Source organism: Hippichthys cyanospilos, chromosome 17, assembly GCF_059441005.1.
Source record: "Hippichthys cyanospilos isolate Australia breed blue-spotted pipefish chromosome 17, RoL_Hcya_1.0, whole genome shotgun sequence".
Lineage (NCBI taxonomy): Eukaryota > Metazoa > Chordata > Actinopteri > Syngnathiformes > Syngnathidae > Hippichthys > Hippichthys cyanospilos.
In genome coordinates, this window is record NC_142385.1 from 14,064,560 (window position 1) to 14,083,050 (window position 18,491).

The 18,491-nt window shown below is 41.5% G+C and overlaps 2 protein-coding genes and 11 non-coding genes across 18 annotated transcripts; 11 read left to right on the forward strand and 2 right to left on the reverse strand.

Annotated features, from left to right (window-relative positions):
- Positions 1-886: 886 nt before the first annotated feature.
- On the reverse strand, positions 887-6,444 carry pgap3 (post-GPI attachment to proteins phospholipase 3). The gene is made up of 8 exons (XM_088438399.1): positions 5,960-6,444; positions 4,667-4,764; positions 4,442-4,594; positions 4,290-4,352; positions 3,705-3,766; positions 3,462-3,598; positions 3,189-3,393; positions 887-2,772 (listed from the first exon to the last, which is right to left on the reverse strand). Exons 1-8 carry the CDS (start codon positions 6,252-6,254, stop codon positions 2,709-2,711), a joined length of 1,077 nt encoding a protein of 358 aa, XP_088294525.1. The 5' UTR covers positions 6,255-6,444; the 3' UTR covers positions 887-2,708.
- A 779-nt stretch (positions 6,445-7,223) lies between these two features.
- mylpfb (myosin light chain, phosphorylatable, fast skeletal muscle b) lies at positions 7,224-16,700 on the reverse strand. Of its 6 annotated transcripts, none has more exons than XM_088438404.1 (6): positions 14,075-14,216; positions 9,689-9,787; positions 8,446-8,626; positions 8,063-8,141; positions 7,936-7,984; positions 7,224-7,816 (listed from the first exon to the last, which is right to left on the reverse strand). In XM_088438404.1, exons 2-6 carry the CDS (start codon positions 9,722-9,724, stop codon positions 7,715-7,717), a joined length of 447 nt encoding a protein of 148 aa, XP_088294530.1. In that variant the 5' UTR covers positions 9,725-9,787; positions 14,075-14,216; the 3' UTR covers positions 7,224-7,714. The 6 variants fall into 6 exon arrangements, with proteins under 6 accessions (XP_088294530.1, XP_088294529.1, XP_088294528.1 ...); XM_088438403.1 differs by lacking the exon at positions 14,075-14,216 and adding an exon at positions 10,426-10,596; XM_088438402.1 differs by lacking the exons at positions 9,689-9,787; positions 14,075-14,216 and having other exon boundaries at positions 8,446-8,996.
- trnat-agu (transfer RNA threonine (anticodon AGU)) lies at positions 15,504-15,576 on the forward strand. The gene has a single exon. It is a non-coding gene; the product is annotated as a tRNA-Thr (tRNA).
- On the forward strand, positions 15,920-15,992 carry trnat-ugu (transfer RNA threonine (anticodon UGU)). Its single transcript has one exon. It is a non-coding gene; the product is annotated as a tRNA-Thr (tRNA).
- Positions 16,118-16,190, forward strand: trnat-cgu (transfer RNA threonine (anticodon CGU)). Its single transcript has one exon. It is a non-coding gene; the product is annotated as a tRNA-Thr (tRNA).
- Positions 16,427-16,499, forward strand: trnat-agu (transfer RNA threonine (anticodon AGU)). The gene has a single exon. It is a non-coding gene; the product is annotated as a tRNA-Thr (tRNA).
- On the forward strand, positions 16,628-16,700 carry trnat-agu (transfer RNA threonine (anticodon AGU)). The gene has a single exon. It is a non-coding gene; the product is annotated as a tRNA-Thr (tRNA).
- A 315-nt stretch (positions 16,701-17,015) lies between these two features.
- Positions 17,016-17,088, forward strand: trnat-agu (transfer RNA threonine (anticodon AGU)). Its single transcript has one exon. It is a non-coding gene; the product is annotated as a tRNA-Thr (tRNA).
- A 185-nt stretch (positions 17,089-17,273) lies between these two features.
- Positions 17,274-17,346, forward strand: trnat-ugu (transfer RNA threonine (anticodon UGU)). The gene has a single exon. It is a non-coding gene; the product is annotated as a tRNA-Thr (tRNA).
- Positions 17,347-17,501: 155 nt separating this feature from the next.
- trnat-ugu (transfer RNA threonine (anticodon UGU)) lies at positions 17,502-17,574 on the forward strand. The gene has a single exon. It is a non-coding gene; the product is annotated as a tRNA-Thr (tRNA).
- A 137-nt stretch (positions 17,575-17,711) lies between these two features.
- On the forward strand, positions 17,712-17,784 carry trnat-agu (transfer RNA threonine (anticodon AGU)). Its single transcript has one exon. It is a non-coding gene; the product is annotated as a tRNA-Thr (tRNA).
- A 279-nt stretch (positions 17,785-18,063) lies between these two features.
- On the forward strand, positions 18,064-18,136 carry trnat-agu (transfer RNA threonine (anticodon AGU)). Its single transcript has one exon. It is a non-coding gene; the product is annotated as a tRNA-Thr (tRNA).
- A 144-nt stretch (positions 18,137-18,280) lies between these two features.
- On the forward strand, positions 18,281-18,353 carry trnat-ugu (transfer RNA threonine (anticodon UGU)). The gene has a single exon. It is a non-coding gene; the product is annotated as a tRNA-Thr (tRNA).
- Positions 18,354-18,491: the final 138 nt, after the last annotated feature.

Genomic DNA, 18,491 nt, shown 5'->3' on the forward strand with positions numbered 1-18,491 from the left:
ATGAAAATGGCTAAAGGGCACCCAAAACCTAACACTGCTTGGTATTGAGTAAATATCAAACAAGAGTCCTAATAATATTTATGTCTAATTCATTTACATTGGTGCTATTTCAAATATTCAGAATTTTCATTTACTCAGTATTTTTGTTTTATATTGCTTTAATCTGTTGCCTCGTTTTGATTGAGTAAATGAGATTTTTTTTCATCTGGAAGAGGCAGTAAACAGCATCCAGACTTTTTTTTTTTTCCACGAAGTGTCCACGTAGTGTTATAAGGCATATATTTCCAACTTAACCCACAATGAAAACTTTGGAACCTCTACAATGTACTTTGGCGCATTTCTCTCCTAAACCACATCATTGTGCTTGTGCCAAATGAACTTGCGGCTTCCCGCTGATGTTTAAGCGCCACGGACGTCACGCTGTAACAAATTATTCACTAACCTCTCTTTGCTTTCACTTTTTCTCATGCCCCTTCACTCAACGGTGGCAAATCAGGAGCAGGAAGAAAAAGAATCAAGTCCATTCATCCTAAAGTGCCCCCCAGTGTCCCCACCCACAGGAGCTGGGGTCAGAGTCCAAAGCTAGCGCGCACACATCTATCAACCAACAGTTCAAGTCAACTCACTTCCTGACAAATACAACCCACGTCTTTTGTTTTGCCTCCATTGACAAATATGTTTTAAAACAGCTCCAAAAGGTTAAATGCGGATATATTAAAAATATGTGTAGCATATAGGTATTTTTTTTAAGTTAAAAGCAATATAAACATTGAATTCTGCAATTCTTTTACAAACCACTAGAGGGAGCCCATGTCCAACGAGTGACTGTGCTGCCTATGTAGTCCATGTGTGATTAAAATTATTACACAACAGAATCACAAAGGAGTGAACTTTTATCAACAAAGAGGTTTTATTTTTTTTCAACATCTTAAAATTGTTTTTTTTGTGTGCAAATGGCGTGAGGTGGAGTGGTAGGCAGTTGACGAGCGGTGAAAATGAACACAGTATGTAGAAAAAGCAAGATTACTCTTTTTGAGCAATATCACCGGTTGAAGTACAGCATGGAGAAAAAAAACATGTTTTCCAAATATAGCGTCATCCTGTAAAACATGAGATCCATCCATGCTTTTATAAGCGATCATAAACTATACATTTTCGTTTCTCATATCATAGGGTCCACTACGTCTATGATGTCCTCAGCCCCCATTGCACAGTACTGCACAGTATCCATTTGATGTACAGTATACAGCGGTGCCTTGAGATGAGAGTTTATGGTTCTGCAACCACCGTTTGCTTCTCAAATCACCTTACCCCATTGAAATGAATGAAAATGACATTAATCCATTCCAGCCTCCTCTAAAAATCCAATAAAATCCTTTGTAGTGTTTTTATTTAGGAAAGTATCTCTCTAAATTTGTACTTCATAACATATAAGTTCATCAAATGTACCAACTAGGCCAGTAGTTAGTTATTTCCCACAGAGGATAAAGAATATATGCCTGTGATTGTCTATATCCTCATTTGTTTTTGGTCTTCGTCTTTTGACTCATTGGAGCTTCCCAACTTAGTCCTAATGTGCTCAATTGAGGACATTCCGGCCTTTCCACTGATGTCTCATGTGTTTGGGTGGGATGCAAATCAATTTGTCTCGCTGAGACAAAATGGACACAACAATGGACACAAATATGCTGAATCTCTCGAAGGTATGTGTTAATGCACTGTATTTAATAATCCAATGTTTATGACGCTATTATTTGTTAGCCTTTTCCCTGGCACGTGTGTTAGCATGAGCTAGCGGAAAACTAATTTTTGCAAACAAATATCCAAAGTCGGGTTGTCCCTCGTATCTTAAGGCGCCGCCGTAATCTGAAAAGTCACTTTACACACGCTCGTGTCAGAAGGGTCAGGAACCCGAACGCCGCGCGCAGCAACAAAAAACGCACATAGCGGCCATTGTCCAGTCTCAAAACAGAAAGGCATGAACGGAATTCCCAACGCGACTGTTCATCCCTAAAGTGCACATACAAAAATTGGGGACGGTGGGCTGAAATTCATACAAAAAGCCATCGATAATACCTAAATACTCATTTTTTTCTTTAAATATCATAATATATAACATTCTGTCAAAAACACTTCTTTTCACGTTTGTCCTCACGCTATAAAAGGCAATCCAGGTGAATAAAATATTTCAATTTGATGGTCAAACACATCCCACTCAATAGTAAAACAAAATAAAGCATCAAAAAAGGATAAAAAGAAAATAAGGGAGTGAGTGATAGATTGAAAAAAAAAAGCTGAAGAAGAGCAGCAAGGGAGAACACAGAGTCACAAAATAAAAGCGAAAAATCTCAGTCAGCGAAAACAATGATCTCCCATTTTTTCTGGAACAATCCACTGAACTGGGGGGCACCACGTACTGCCACCGTTTTGGCGCCACCTATCGGAAGTAATCATCAACTGCATTTGTGCTGAACTCGTGAGCAGATAGAATTTCACACGTTTTTAAACATTACACTTTCACCCTGTTTTTTCCACATATGAATGATAAGGCAAATGCAAATAAATAAGAATAAAACAATGTAAACAGTTGTGCCTGATGGAAGGTGTCATGCAGGTCACGTGGGAGACGGATCTACTTCTACGTCGTCGGGGGTTCCCGAGGCCATGATCGGAGATGAGCGGCGGTGTCGGACGACGGGGCTCCACACCTACTCCACTTTGACGCCCAGCTTCTCGGTATTCAGCAGGTAGAGGCTATCGTCGATCAGGAAACTGCGCGGGAAAATGCCGACAAGGTGACAAATTTGTTGACCAAACAGTAAACAATCAAAATCAGTATCTGCACACATTTAAGCCAATGTTGTAACCTTAAATGCTTTTATTTTGAAGTTGGTCTACCTAACAACGGTTGCTACCAGCTAGCTTTACTTTTTTAACAAATTAATACATTAAATAATACATTTAAGCCAATGTTGTAACCTTAAATGCTTTTATTTTGAAGTTGGTCTACCTACCAACGGTTGCTACCAGCTAGCTTTACTTTTTTAAACATTTCCTATCAGGGCCACCATACAATAGACTAATAGAATGACTAGTGTATGACTGCCCATAACTATAAATGTAGAATCCAGTAGAATCCAGTTTTTTCTTCCCAGTACCATGGAGCATTTCGGGGAGGCGGGACTAACCTGTAGAAAAGGAAGTGCACGGGGACGGTGCTCAGATGCCAAATGGCGTGCGCGTCCAGGACCCAGAGCAGAGGCGGGAAGTCCAACAGTTCCAGCAGGGCCAGGCCATGAAGCAGCAAAACCACCAGGCCGCACTTCCACCAGTACGGCAGCGTCCGCCGGTTCCTCCAGCACCAGCATAGCCACCACAGAAGGTTCACCATGCCTTCAAAGAACAGAAGCTTTTTTTTTTTTCAATGGAGGAATAGGGCGGGGGAGGGGCATCCGTCATACCAAAAGAAGTGTTGGCGGCCATGTTGTAGCCGTAGTCGAAGCTGACAAAGGTCAAGTAGGACACGTGTGACGTGAAGGCCAAGATGAGGAGCACCCCCACGATGCTGGACACACTGGGGTGCTTCAAGCCCAATGTCCTGCCAAGCAAAACAAAACCCCAAAATTTGGCAAAACTATATATATATTTTTTTCTGTTCTGTTGAAGGTACCGAAACAGAATCAAACTCCAGCGATAGAAATTACCTGACGCAGCATAAATAAATGGAGTAGAGAATGACTGCCGTGGCACAGAAATAGTCCATTTTCTGCAAGAGAACAAAAAACGAGATCAAGATCAAAGGATGTCATTGGCATTGGGATTGTAATTATTTCCAGCATTCATGTTTCAATTAATTTGCTCTTAATTTGAAAAGAACACTGTACTGTTGCTTTCACGACATTTAAAAAGCAATAAATTCTATTCGCTGATGTCTGCGGAAAGCTTGCATAAACCTTCAACAAATGGCCCATTTTGAAGCTGTTTTCATAAATAGGACGCGCCACATTATAAGGCACATAGAATAGAAGCTACAGTAGATGGTGGGGTTGTGTTATGCATCTACTAGATGAAGCTAAAGGGAATCAAAACAAAACAATCAAAAAATCTTGCTGTAGGTAGATAAGACATTTAAGGTTCTAAAAAAAAAAACATTTTTTGTTGGAAGTTTTGGAAGTCTGGAACTGATTAATAGCATTCCTATTCATTTCAATGAGGAAGAACAATTTTTGGGTCTCGAAACAAAATTAAAATCCTAAAGCGTGGCTTCCATATTTTACAAATGACATTACCTCAGTGAGGAAGGTGTCCCGCGTGTGGAACACTGTGGACCAGAACCAGGCATTGAGCGACACCTAACAAAAAAAAACACACGCCAACTGGTCAATAAAATAGAATCCTTGCTTTCTGCCTGATTTTTTCTAATAGCATCAATTTGCAAGACCAGCGAGAAGGCGTTGATGGTGTGGAACATGGGACTCTGGCGTGGCACGGTGCTTCGGTAGCGGAGGAGCATGAGAAGGCACGCCAGGCCGTTGAGGAGCGAGGCCAGGGCGGACGCCGGCTCCTCGAAGCACAGGAAGCGCGTAAACGGCCACTAGGAGGCAAAACGCACCGGAAATCTTTCATCGTGTCAACGTTACACACCCAACCCAAAACATTCGGATACCTTGCCGTGGAATTGCGGGACTCTGTAACCTCCGGCTTGGTATAGACCCACCGTGGTCCACATGCACTCATAGCGACAGTCGTCTCGACAAGTCCAACCTGCAGGACAAATTGGGACATCAGTTAAGGGGAAAAAATATGAGCGTAATAGCTAAATCAAGGTCGTCTATTTATTCTCCTTTTGTCAATGTTTTCCTCTATTAAGTCACAAAGACGTTTCTTTCAAGTGAACACAATCTCAAAGACATTTTTACATATTTTTTTTTTTATAAAGAAGGGTCAGAAAATGGCCGGCACTTAACCCCAGTGGTAAATGTACCGAACAATAGAGAGCAACATGAAATAACACAATAATCTACAAAACCAGAAGTCTTAACGCTCTACTTGGGCGACATCTTGCTAGTCAAGAAAAACCTGATTTCAACTTGTTCCAGCGAGACACTATGGGCCATAAAAGCTTTAGCCACTAACAAAAGAACATCCAAAAAGTTGCTTTATAATTTAAAAATATTATTTATAAAAGGCTAATTACAAATAGCAAATATGTTAGTAGTACCCTGTAACATTTTTAAAGGGATGACATTTAGGGACGCGTGCATCACACTGGGATTGTTTGTTCATGGGTTGCTGGAAAAAAAAAAAAGAGGTGCCACTTAGCTTACCAGTTATCTGCATTTCGTTAAATGTCTCTTTTTAAAAAAAATAATCTTATCACTTTTGAAATGAATGAGGATCCCATTCTGGGATTTTACCACCAGGGGGCAGTAAGATTGAGTGAAACAAATTCAAATTTATAACGTGATTAAAATAATCAGTTGACAAATATTGAAAAATATAAACTTGCTGTGGGTAGCATTTGTCTCCATTTGCTCATGTTATGATAAGTAACATGTTGCTTGACCTATTATAACACCAGCACATGTGTTTTTTTTGTTATATCTCACAGCACCACCATACGATGAACCCTCGCTATTCGCGAAGATAGACGTCCATTATATATACAGTAATGTACATTAAAGATCATGTTTTTGTTTGTTTGTTTAAAAAACGTCTTCAAAATAGGAATACATTTCGTGAACAAAATAGAAAAGAAAAAGGGAGAAAAGCCTATTGAAAACTACTGAAATATTGAACAAAATCCGCGAATAAGTGAATCCACAGGTGAGGTACAGCTCATGACCCCATTCTTTTTTCTGAAGAACCTGGAGCTTTATTTTAGCTATGAAGCAGTGCGACGTCAATGAGGATGATTAAAAAAAAAAAAAGCGGAATACAACAAACAAGACTGGGTCACCTGTCAGCGCCATGTACTGCGGCTGGACCGCCTGGTACCACCGTAGCCGAGCTCCGGTGCAGTTGCTTTGCACACATTGCTTCACGCAGTCCCGGTACACCGGTTCTTTGTCGCCCTGGGAGCCCTCCGCGACGGTCGCCGACATCAGCAGCACGACGACGACCAGCACCGCCGAAGCCGGTCCGACAGATGTGCGGCGGACGGACAGCGGCGAGGCCATGGTACTGCTGGCGCTGGTGGGTCCGATCGGCCCGGCGGCGGCACTCACGAAGGCACGGCGAGGGGACAGCGGCATCGACGGATTCCCGAACCCACGGTCCACATTACCAAAGTGCCATTTTCATGTGGGGGGTGACCGTTCGGGTTGAAAAGTGATGATGGTCTCGTTCCGGTAACCGCCAGATACAGCAGGGCCCCCCGGCCTTTGAAAACATGTCAAATAGCATGCACGACTCTCGCTTCCGGTTTGTATTTCAAAGTCATTTTTTTTGGCGTGCCTTCGTTACTTTATTAAGAACATGGTTCATTCATTCATTTAACTTTAACCTTCATCAAAGTTATGTTTTCATGTCTTTATAGTGTTTTACATCAAGGAGTTTTTTTAACGCTAATACGCAGCTCTGCTATTTTACTTTAAAGAAACAAAGCGTTTCTCTCTGATTCTTCGCTTCCTGCGTATACTTCACGTAGTTCAACAAAACAAATACAAAAATATTTATCAGCAATACCACCACAATCATAAAATGAACTTTTTTTCCAACATTTGCTGGACCAGGGAACATATTTTACTTTAAAAACAAATCTCAGATACGCCACCAAACATAAACGTCAAAAAGATGGGGTCTGCTGCCCTCTAGTGGAAAAGACATTCGATATACAGTGCGGTACAGCATACGGTAGTATTTTTCAACCTTTTGAAAATGTTCAAATTTGAAACTCTGTAGCCTATATTAACAATATATTCATTCTAATCAAAGTTTTATCAACATGAATCACAAGCGGTGTCAAACATACGGCCCGCGGGCCCGCAAACGGGTTTAATCCGGCCCGGGGATTTTTTTTAATAATTGAAAAATATTTTAGTTAGCATATTGTACTTGTACTATTTTGGACGGTATTAAAAAAAGAATAATAAACGCGAAGTTTTTTTTACAAACACACTACTCTCAGGAAAATAAAACATAAATGAATTGGATAATATTAGATAATCAATAATATCTTTTTTTTTAGATCCTCAAAATCAATCCCAAAAGACACAGTATGATACGAAAGACGGCGGCTTTTATTTGTACTTCTTTGTTACAGTGGTGACACGTGAAGTCACAACAGGTGTGAAACAGCAGCAAGGACGACAACTCTACCTGTCCCCAGGGAGAACGAGACGAGTGGACGCTGACTATTTTAGTGCAAAACCCCCTCCGCCTCCTCCTCCGCGAAAAGAGGACAACTCCATTCAAAATCCATGGCAAGTTGAGACCAGCAGACCAAATTGGGTCAGACCGCTTACTTGTTTCAACTAAGTGGCTTTGCATGCGCCCAGGAGACATTTTTCAAGGGACAACGATGCATGCACTGCTGGCCTTAACACGTATGGACACAATGGACGGAAAAGTAAAAGGGGACAGGGAAGTTTTTAGACCCACGCATAAACACCATTGCTGTCTTCATTCTCAATTAGAGGAAACAAGTCTTTTCCTGAGTGAATTAAGTGGGAAAATGGTGTGAAATTTGGATCCCCCCCACAGCGAGACGAGTTTATTCTTCCTTGTCTTCTCCGTGTGTGATGACGTAGCAGATGTTCTTGTAGTCCACGTTGCCAGCCACATCAGGGGGGAAAGCAGCCCACAGGTTGGTCATCTGGATGGAGGACACGCTATTCAAACATCTTACTTGATAAAACAATAATGAAGTACTAAAGTAATCGATTATTTTAGGTACTAATTGATTACTTTTGTCGCTATGAATTAAGTGCTCACCTCCTCGGCGGTGAACCTGTCGCACTGGGTGGTCAGGAGCTCCTCAAGGCTGGACGAGTCAACATGCATGAGGTTATTTCGATTCCAGATGACGGAACGGACAAAATCGCAAAGTCCGAGATCTTACAATTCCTTCTTGATGGAGCCGGTGGCCTCGGGGTCCAGAACCTTGAAAGCGCTCACGATAACGTCCTCGGGATCGGCACCTAGGGGAGGAAAATGTTTATGGAAGGTTCCGAAATCAAAAACCCGTAATTTTTTTTTGCAATAAATATATCGGTGGATGTAGTAGGGATGGAAGTTTTCTGTTGGGGTCGTTTGTGAGGAACGGACAAGATCTGTAACCAGACTGGAAGAAGATCTGAGAATGTCAGGTTGCTGTCCACTCTCCTCGCGAAAAAATAACCTATTTGTCTTCTTTCCTGTTTGTTTATGAAATGTGGTAGAAACACGAAACAAAAAATGTTGCTCAAAATTGTTGCGCAAGACGGAAAAGGTGTGCCGACGGACCCTTGAGCTTCTCGCCGAACATGGTGAGGAAGACGGTGAAGTTGATGGGGCCGCTGGCCTCCTTCACCATGGCGTCCAGCTCCTCATTCTTCACGTTGAGTTGTCCCATGGTGGCCAGCACGTCCCTCAGGTCGTCCTTGCTGATGATCCCGTCCCGGTTCTGGTCGATGATTGTGAAAGCCTGCCGCCAAATGACGCGCCTGTCAAAAAAGACGGCATCCCAACCGCGCGCATGCTTTGCCAACATCAACTTGTAAAATGCTGCCCGGCTCTCTTTGCGCATACGCCGAAACCCGAGATGACATCGGAAACCGGCAGCTGGCGGGCCCGCTTGTCTTCCCGAGGTGTTAAAATGGTCTCGGAATGCCGGACAAGCCGGTTGTAACATCGGGGCGGGAATTATGGATTACAGCTGTCAGCCGCCGTGCGCCCTAACCCCGACCCCTTTTTCACCTCCTGACTATTCTTCTCGCGGTTGCAATGTTCCATCACCTCAGAGGCCTTCGCCAGATCCGTTTATAGCGGGGACTCCAAGTTCCTTCGCTTTTTATTGGCTTCTTAAAAGGAATGCTGTAAGCTGTTTTTTTTTTTTTTGCACACTTTTTCTTGACTCCTGTGAAATCCAACATTAACATAGGTGTAAAATCATCCAATTAGTCGGTTTATTTTTAATGAAAAGAAATTATAGGTTACAAAAACGAAATATAGGATCTGTTGGTTAAACAATAGTACATGTCTGTAACTATATGCAATTTGAAAATTAACTCATAGGAAATAAATAGTAGACTTATTAAGTCAAATTCAATTAAAAAAAACATTTTCAAAAAATATTTAGGGGTGACGTTTCTGACAGTATCAGTTTAATTTAATGCCGTGACAGGAAGAGTTTGGTATTCTTTTCAAATTAAGAGCAAATTAATGAGAATATGAAACAACATATTGCTAAATTGCGAAACGTACTTTCATCTTGAAGGATTGGTCAATTTCTTACACAGAACCACTAATTCGGTCTCTTATTTGGATCTTTGAACCCACTGAATAATCGTGCCGCTTTTAAATTTGACTGTTCCAGCTTCTATTGACCGCTAATGCCACCAGCTGTTGGGCAGCATTCCAGCGGGGTCACGCGGGACGCTCGGGGAAGGGGGGGGCAGCAATACCCACCCCGCACAGCTCCCTCGTCATCAGTTTTACATGCGCTGTTCACGTGACGTTATTTTGCATGAGGTGGTGAGAAGGTTACCTCCTTGTACTCCTGGATTTGGCTCTGCTCAAACATGGAGAACACGTTGGAGGAGCCACCCTCACCCTGCTGCTGCCTCCTCTTGGCCTTCTTGGGTGCCTTTAAAACGCAAGGGTGGTTATAGATTAGGGTACATTTTTGTGTCATAATTTATGTCACAGGTATTTAAATGCATGATACACTTCTGAGCCATGAGACATCACTGGAAAGGCCAGGGTGTCCTCTATTGAGGACACTATGACTTAGTAGGGTAGCGCTAATGCACTGGTGCCAAATTCAAGGCCCAGGGGTCAGATTTGGCCCACCATAAAACTTTATCTGGCCTGCAAATGACTAGCACCAATGCTCTAATGAGTCTAAGGTATGGACAAATAATGTCTACATAAATGAATAAGACGGGCCTCAGAAGGATATAAATGTAAATAATTCTGCAATTAAATACTTGAAGCTTCTAAGTAAGTAGAAACTACAAGCATGAGTAATACATTTAGCAAAATAAAAATAAAAAAAATCTGAAGTTAGAATGGGCTCAAATACACAATATTAAGGGCCCTGCAATTGATCCATGTGGTACTCCGCTTTTTGCTTAAATTCCGCTGGGATAGGCTCCAGCTCAGTCACGACCCACAAGAGGATTTGGGGATAGAAAACGGTAACTTAATTGTTGGTAATTCCCCAGCATGCAGTCCGAGACGCAAAGACGACGCCCGTTTCGAAAAGTTAAGGCAAAAACTCACCATCTCAAGTTTGTTGGGTTACTGTTGGTCAAGAAGGGAAGCGTATGCCAAGCTGATGTGACTGACATGCAAGCAACGGGCCCTTTCCGACCTTATATACCGGCCCATTGGGGGGCTAACTTTAGCCACGCCATCAGGTTTGGCAGGAAAACACGGCTAAGGGGAAAGTAAGAGAAAAAGGGGTGGAGCGAGGAGGTATCGGCTAGCCCACGTTCCAAAATGGGCATGGCGAGCCTTGGAATGAGCTGAATTTCCAGCACACGGACCGAGACTTTGTGGACCAAAATGGCACAAGGGACCACACAGAGTCCGCTTCATCAGAACGAAAAAAATGGAGCAGGCGTGGATTGAGACGAACCCCTAAGTGGCTAATACGCCTGGCATATCTGAGTATCATCACCTCTCTCGGGGATGGGGTTGATTTGTGCCTACAAGGCAGCGGGGGGGAAGGGGGCAGATGAGTAGCTGTGAAATTTGAAAACAGTTAGCTGATGGATTTTGGTTGAGTGCCAAAGACGGCACGCGACGACAAGGTTTGCGATAGCGCTGAGAAATGTCAACAAGGGCGTCGCAAGTGAACAAATGATTCGAGGAGAACTTTTTCCATCGCGTGCCCATTATAGTCACTTTTTGAACGGCGCAAAAAAAGCCCCGCCCACTTTACTCCATATATGGCGCTACTGGAAGCCGTCGATCACGTAGCTAAGACATGACGAGTCCGACCCGAAATCACATGACCTCTTCGGAATATATCCAAGCCGGATTCATAGATTTTATATACATCGGCAGAAAATTATTTGGTCCTCTTAAAAGTGCCGAAAAAAAAGCGAGAACGGCGCCAGCTGAAGGTCACGAGCAGTGAGGCCTCACTGGTTTCAAGCATGGTGAAGGTGACGAGCGAATGACCATAAAAACAGGACAGCTGGACACACCAAAATAGCTATGGACTCCATTTCAGCTTCCGTCGAAAATTTCACGGCTTCAAACGTCTGGGCCTGCTCTGCCTTTTAACCGTATTTACAAAAGACAGATCAATGAATTTATCAAGATAATCTAAAAAAGCAGGCGTATAATGTCAGTAATAAATAAAAACTCAATTATCGGCCATGTTTATAGTTTAAAGTGTCTTTTAGGGATGGAAATTGGAAGAAACATTCCCGAGTATTTAACATCCAGTTGGGAAAATGGGCTTTGCTTTTGTGGTGTAATTTCATATCAGTGACACCAGGTGGTGCTGTGGCGCTCTCATTTTGTGCAGGAGTTGGAAATTTTTCAAACTGCTGTATTACTGACTGTGATATAGGAAAAAATATGCACAATGTTTTGCATGTTTTTTTCAGGTTAAATATTTAAGATATTGGTGTTAATGTTCCAGATGAATTTACATTTATTGTAATTCTTTTCTTTCCAGCATCAAACAGTTCAATTGGTCCAAAATGTTTCAAGTTTGAATAAGGAATGACATTTTTTTTTCTGTATAAAATGTGACAAAAGAAAGACATGCAACGTGATGCAAAAATGCCACTATAACACAACACAGCAACAGTTTGCTTCGTGTTCCAATTAATTTGCTCTTAATATGAAAAGAAAATTCTACAGTTCCTTTCAAGGCACAAGATAATGCTGATACCTGCATAAATGCTATTTTAAAGTCTCACATCCACATATTTAAGAAATGCAATTCAAACACATTCTTATCAAGCACACAGTAAAAACAATACAAAAGTCTAACTCAAAACATCAAAACAACACATTTAAGACTAAAAATCAACTATATATTTTAAGTATAGCTTCTTTTCAACTCCAAATAAAGTTTACACAACTAGTTATCCCTTTTTAAAATAAGAAAAAAAAAGCGCAAATCGTTTTGGAGCAACCAATGTGCTTGTTGCTATAAATGTCCAAAATTTGGATTTTAAATTTGTTCTCAATGAAATTAGTTTTAGCGCCAAAAAGCTCTGATTTGGTAAAACCTTTTTGATTCTGTTCTAAAGAACTGGACATTGTAGAGTGGCAGAGGCATACACTATTTTATGGTGTAAAAAAAAAAGTTGGATGAACTTGGGGAAATCAACAAAATATTTTCAGTTTTGCTGTTGTGAAATTTGGCTTCCCTGCATTACACAATAAAGAAATAAACCCTTTACCGAAACTATTCATCTGGAGGCCATCTGCTCAGTAAGCAACCATTTAAACTCCTGGGTAAAGAATCATTTTGGGCTTGATTCAATGTTTTTAAATGTTAATATTGCATCAAAATCAAGAATTATTCTTGAAATTTTGAAAATCCAATGGACCAATTTAGTCAAAACAAGTGAAATCTATCAAGTTTTCCTTGAGCGTGACTTGTTTGGCTCCTCGTCCGTTTCTCGACCAATCGGCAATCAGGTCCTTGACTTCCTTTCCGAAATCCTCGTGCAATTTGCTAAATTCCTCCTGGGTGCCCGAGCACACCGCCGACCAGTCCCCCATGGGCGGGGCCGGCCCATTAATCGGGGTCACGTTTGCAGTCCTCTTGGGCCACAGTTTTGGGGATCTCCTCACGGTGGATTTGAGGGGAGCGGACGGACTTTGGAGCGTGAGGACGGAGCTGGGATTGGGGCCCGCGGCCGCGGCTCCCGCCGGATGCCGGGTCAACGTGGACGACTGCGGGCCCAATTGGCGGCCCGCGTTGGCGCCGCCATTGGCTGGGTCGCTGAACAAAGCTTCTAATGTTTCTAAAGGAAGTACAAAGAAAGAATGTTTCATAAGCGGAAGTTCATCTCATTTGATTTTTTTTCGGATCCCTTACGCATGTTTTTAAACTAGCGGTACATGAAGGCACTTCAGGGGGTACGTGAGATTTTAACAGGGTTTCTGCAGGTATCAGCAAATCTAATTAAACGCAGTGGCGGGAGCCAAACATGTTTCTTTTCAAATTAAGAGCACATTTATTGGAACATGAAGTTGTTGTTTTTTTTTTTGCTAAATTGTGTTAATGTGACTTTTATACAAAAACAGTGATGCCATTTTCCTGAATAACCCCCCCACCCTCCAAATGTAATCCCAAAAGTTTAATAAATCAGCTTTAATTATTCCATTTTTCCCTCCAAATTGTTTTGTGCTGTAGATTTTAAACATGTTTGGGGAAAATAATGCAAACATACATTTATTGAAACATTTCAACTTATGAGAAAGACTTATTCTTAAAGTTCTAATGCAATGCCTGTCAAGAAATAGGAGACTGGCATGACATCACTCTTGAGGAAATGAAAAAAGCCAAGCATTGTATGAGTCAAACTGTGCTTACTTGCAGTAAAACTGACATAAAAGAAAACAAGTCAATTCTATGTTTTCACACTAAAAATGTTCAACTAAATATCTAACTAAACTTTGCTAGCTCAATGCTAGCATATAATGAAAACCACCATAGAATGAGCTGCAAACCTTTGCATAGATTTTCTATTGATTTTAACCCTCATCAAAATTGCTGGAGCAACACATACAGACAGGCATATTTTCTCTCTCTTTTGTTGGAATTATTAATATTCCTACAGCTTAGTTGGGGACCTTCTCTGCCTGGATATCAAATAAATGGTCAGACAACCTTCCAAAAGTGACCGTTCAGATTTCAAAACAACAACAAGATATGGACCATTGGCCTCCTTACCTTTGTACTTCTTCTCCAGGTCCATCACCAGCAGGGACAAATAGCTGTGATTGGCCGAGAGCAGGGCCTTGATCCAGCTCTCCTGGCCGGCCTGGTCTTCGGCGGCAAACTTGTAAGGGCGCGCGTCCAGCTCGCTCCACACCAACGAAAAGGCAAACTGCTCTTCGGACTCGCACAGCTGGACGGTGCAGCCCTCCAGAACGATGACTCCGACGAGATCGCGATCATCCGGGTGGTCCTTGTAGAAGAGGAGGTTCCCCTTCAGAACAAACCAACGCTTGTGGTAGGAAGGCCTGATGTCACCCTGCCGGACAAACTTTCGGTTACAAAACAGGAAGCTGATATGGTAAATATTGCAGACTTTGCGCAAATGAAATCTCTAACATTAGTATTTAAAAAGCTTATGCTTTTGCACCATTTAACGTCATTTTATTAAATATGACTGAATACATACAAAAAAATATCCAAAGTTCAACTGCGAGGTATATTCAAAACCTGATACAAACCGGGTTTTTGAATTTTTTAATGCCATCTAGTGGCAGAAAGCATGAAGCGTTCTTGTAAGTCTAAAGTTTTCTCTTAACACAAGCGACAGGTTATAACTACCAAAATGAAAATATATAAAAACAAACCCCAATACTGCTTTTACATTTGACATGAACGTGTTCAACAAAACATCTTACCTTCTTATAGAGATAGCCTTCTTTGTCCACTGGTGAGTTGCTAGATTCAAAATATGAGACAACTTTCTCATCTATCTTCATTTCATCACATCATGGGCTGCTCAGCACCGAACCTGTCGCAACATGACCAAGCGTTACAACGCCACACTCAGTTAAAAAAAAAAAAAAAAAAGGTTTTGCTGGAGTAAAGATAAGACTGAGCGTTCGCAATCAAACCGGAAGTCGCGCTTTTCCGCGTTTCGACAAATTCTTCATTTCACAGACTTTGGAAAGTCTTTCTATTTTTTTTTTTCACCAATACGTCAACTTTAACAAGCTTGAAACTTTTTCGCCCGTCAGAAATCACGAAACGTCCGCCATTTAAAGCTCCGTGCTACGTTGTGAATGTCGAGTTTCGAAGGACGTCAGAAAAAGTCACGAAAAAATACAAACACGCAACAGGCTGTGTGTGAATGCACTGAAACTATCCAAATATGCAGTCGTTTGCATAAAAATGTACATTTATGATTTTTTTGGAAGCAAATTCAGCGTCGTTTACAAGAACAGTACTCACCTGTGTGATGAGCGAAAGTGTCGTTCGCTTTCGTGTGAAGGTGTGTGCCAATAACTTCCGGGTTCAAAAATATTCCAAATATCAAATAGCAATCAAAAATTTTGCCACACGCATTTTTGTTTGGGAATTTCCAAGCACCATTGGTATATTTATATTAGGTCTCCAAGTATTGACATAATTGAAGATGCACTGTGGCCTTGTAGCTCAGTGGTTGGAGCACTGGTCTAGTAAACCAGGGGTCATGAGTTCAATTCTCATCAAGGCCTGTTGACATGTGGGTTGAAGCGACCGTCAACATTTATTCATAACCTTAATGAGTTTATCTCACGTGAAAGATCGATGATATCTAGTAAATAAGGCAATAAAGGAATTGTTTAGGTAATCCCATTAAACATTTACATATTTTCTATAGTAAGTCTCCAAGTAGTAGCGAAACCAAAAACTAACTGTGTGGTTAATGAAGCTTCATGAAGCACTTTAGATACTATTGACTCCACTAGATGGCACTCTTGGTTAAGCGATGCAAAGAAATTCAGTGTGTTTCTTCTACACTGTTTAACAAAAAGAATACACACACACACTTCATGAAGCCTCATTTCTTCACTATGAGGCCTTGTAGCTCAGTGGTTAGAGCACTGGTCTTGTAAACCAGGGGTCGTGAGTTCAATTCTCACCAGGGCCTTGCTCAATCTTGAAAGTTCCAGAGCTAAATGTCTATATGTTTAGTTTCAGTACCATCCAAGTCATGCCTATATATGCCTATATATGAGATCTCCAAAGACTGGCACAATCAAGGAGAGTTTATGTGGCCTTGTAGCTCAGTGGTTAGAGCACTGGTCTCGTAAACCAGGGGTCATGAGTTCAACTCTCATCAAGGCCTGTACAGGAAGTTTGAAGCAATTCCCAACTTCACCCGTTTTATATACTGTATCAGGTCTCCCAGCTGCTAGGAAAAACAAGTGCTAGTCATGTGGCTAATGATGGTTTATGAAGCTTCATGGAGCGCTTTGTGACATTTTTTATTTTATTTTACTTACTTTGGGTGGCAATCTTGGTTGAAGCAAGGAACATTAACATAGGAACTTCATGAAGCTTCGTTTTTCCATAAGCACATGAGGCCTTGTAGCTCAGTGGTTAGAGCACTGGTCTAGTAAACCAGGGGTCATGAGTTCAATTCTCATCAAGGCCTCTCCATGGGGCAAAGGAACCTTAAGGAAGCATTTGTAAAATTTTTGAGTTCTTTAAATGGCAATCTTCATTGTGGCAGGAAAAATTAACATAAGAGTTTCATGAAGCTTCATTTGCCCACCATTGTGTGGCCTTGTAGCTCAGTGGTTAGAGCACTGGTCTAGTAAACCAGGGGTCATGAGTTCAATTCTCATCAAGGCCTTTCCAGCAAGTCACAACTGAAACCCAAATTACTTTTTGACAACATGCTCATGAGGTAAATTCCCTAAAAAGTGCAAAATGGAGCACACGAAATGTGCGACAATTATCTAGTAAAGAAGACAAGGTGATTTTTTACATACTGCCAGATGACATGCGGTGTGCTCATGTGGTGTTTAGTGTAGTATACTAGCAAAACCAAGAACTAGCTTCACAAAGTACTTGTGACATTTTTACTTCTTTGGATGGCAATGTTGTTTGAAGCAGGGAAAATTAACAAAGGGGCTTCATGAAGCTTTGTTTTTCCATTGCAATGTGAGGCCTTGTAGCTCAGTGGTTAGAGCACTGGTCTAGTAAACCAGGGGTCATGAGTTCAATTCTCATCAGGGCCTTTCCAGCAAATGAGAACAGAAATGAGTTTTTCAGGATTATCTTAGTCTGTCTTAGATCTCCAAGAACTAGCTGTGTGGCTAATGAAGCGCTCCTGATTGTACTGACTTCTTTAGAGGGCGATCCTATTTAAAATCAACATAGGCGCTTCATGAAGCTTTGCTTCCAGCTTGTTTTTCCAGCATGCGGCCTTGTAGCTCAGTGGTTAGAGCATTGGTCTTGTAAATCAAGGGTCGTGAGTTCAATTCTCACCAGGGCCTTGATTACCTTCAAAAAAGTTAAGCTTTAGGTACAATCAAGTCAAATTTAGTTGAATTAGCTGTGTGGCTAAGGAAGCGTTTTTGACTTTACATTTCTAGTCTGGGAAAATTAAAATAGACACTCCATGAAGCTTCATATTTTAATGGCTTTATGTGGCCTTGTAGCTCAGTGGTTAGAGCACTGGTCTTGTAAACCAGGGGTCGTGAGTTCAATTCTCACCTGGGCCTTCCTCAGCTTTGAAAAGAGCATTGAAGTTGAGGCATAGTTTATGCGTTTCCTTTGGTAATGTTCAAGTCAAATTTAACGTGTACAGTACCTCTATATTGGACCTGCAAATACACACATAACCAATGACAGACATTGTGGCCTTGTAGCTCAGTGGTTAGAGCACTGGTCTAGTAAACCAGGGGTCATGAGTTCAATTCTCATCAAGGCCTTTCCTCTGAGAGTACAATAAAGCTCTAATGTGTTTTTGATTAGGTGCTGTGACTTCAGTTCCAAAAGTAATGTGCAGAGATTGTCTTGCAGGGTGACATGAATCTACATCATCATATCCTACTTTGTATATTAGGTCTCCAACTGCTAGCAAAACCAAGAACTAGCTAAAGGCTAATGAAGCGCTGGATATTTTTGACTTCTTTAGATGGCAAACTTAGTTGAAGCAGGGAAAATTAACATAGGTGCTTCATGAAGCTTCGCTTTTCAATACTATATGTGGCCTTGTAGCTCAGTGGTTAGAGCACTGGTCTAGTAAACCAGGGGTCATGAGTTCAATTCTCATCAAGGCCTTTCCAGCAAGTGTGAAATGAAGAACCTGGTGTGTCTCTAATGGAACACTTGATGCTTTTGACTTCTTTAGCTGTCCTCTCTACTTCAGGCAGAAAAAATTTAATTAGGCGCTTCACGAAGCTTCGTTTTTTTTTTGTAAGCTGTGGCCTTGTAGCTCAGTGGTTAGAGCACTGGTCTTGTAAACCAGGAGTCGTGAGTTCAATTCTCACCAGGGCCTTGCGCAATGTTGAATATCACATGTAAGCTGATCCTGTTCAAATGTGAAAGATGACTTAACCTTTCAAACAAAAGCAAGGATAAATCTGTGGCAAAGTGAAAATCTCCATTGTGAACACTGCTAGCAAAATCAAAACCC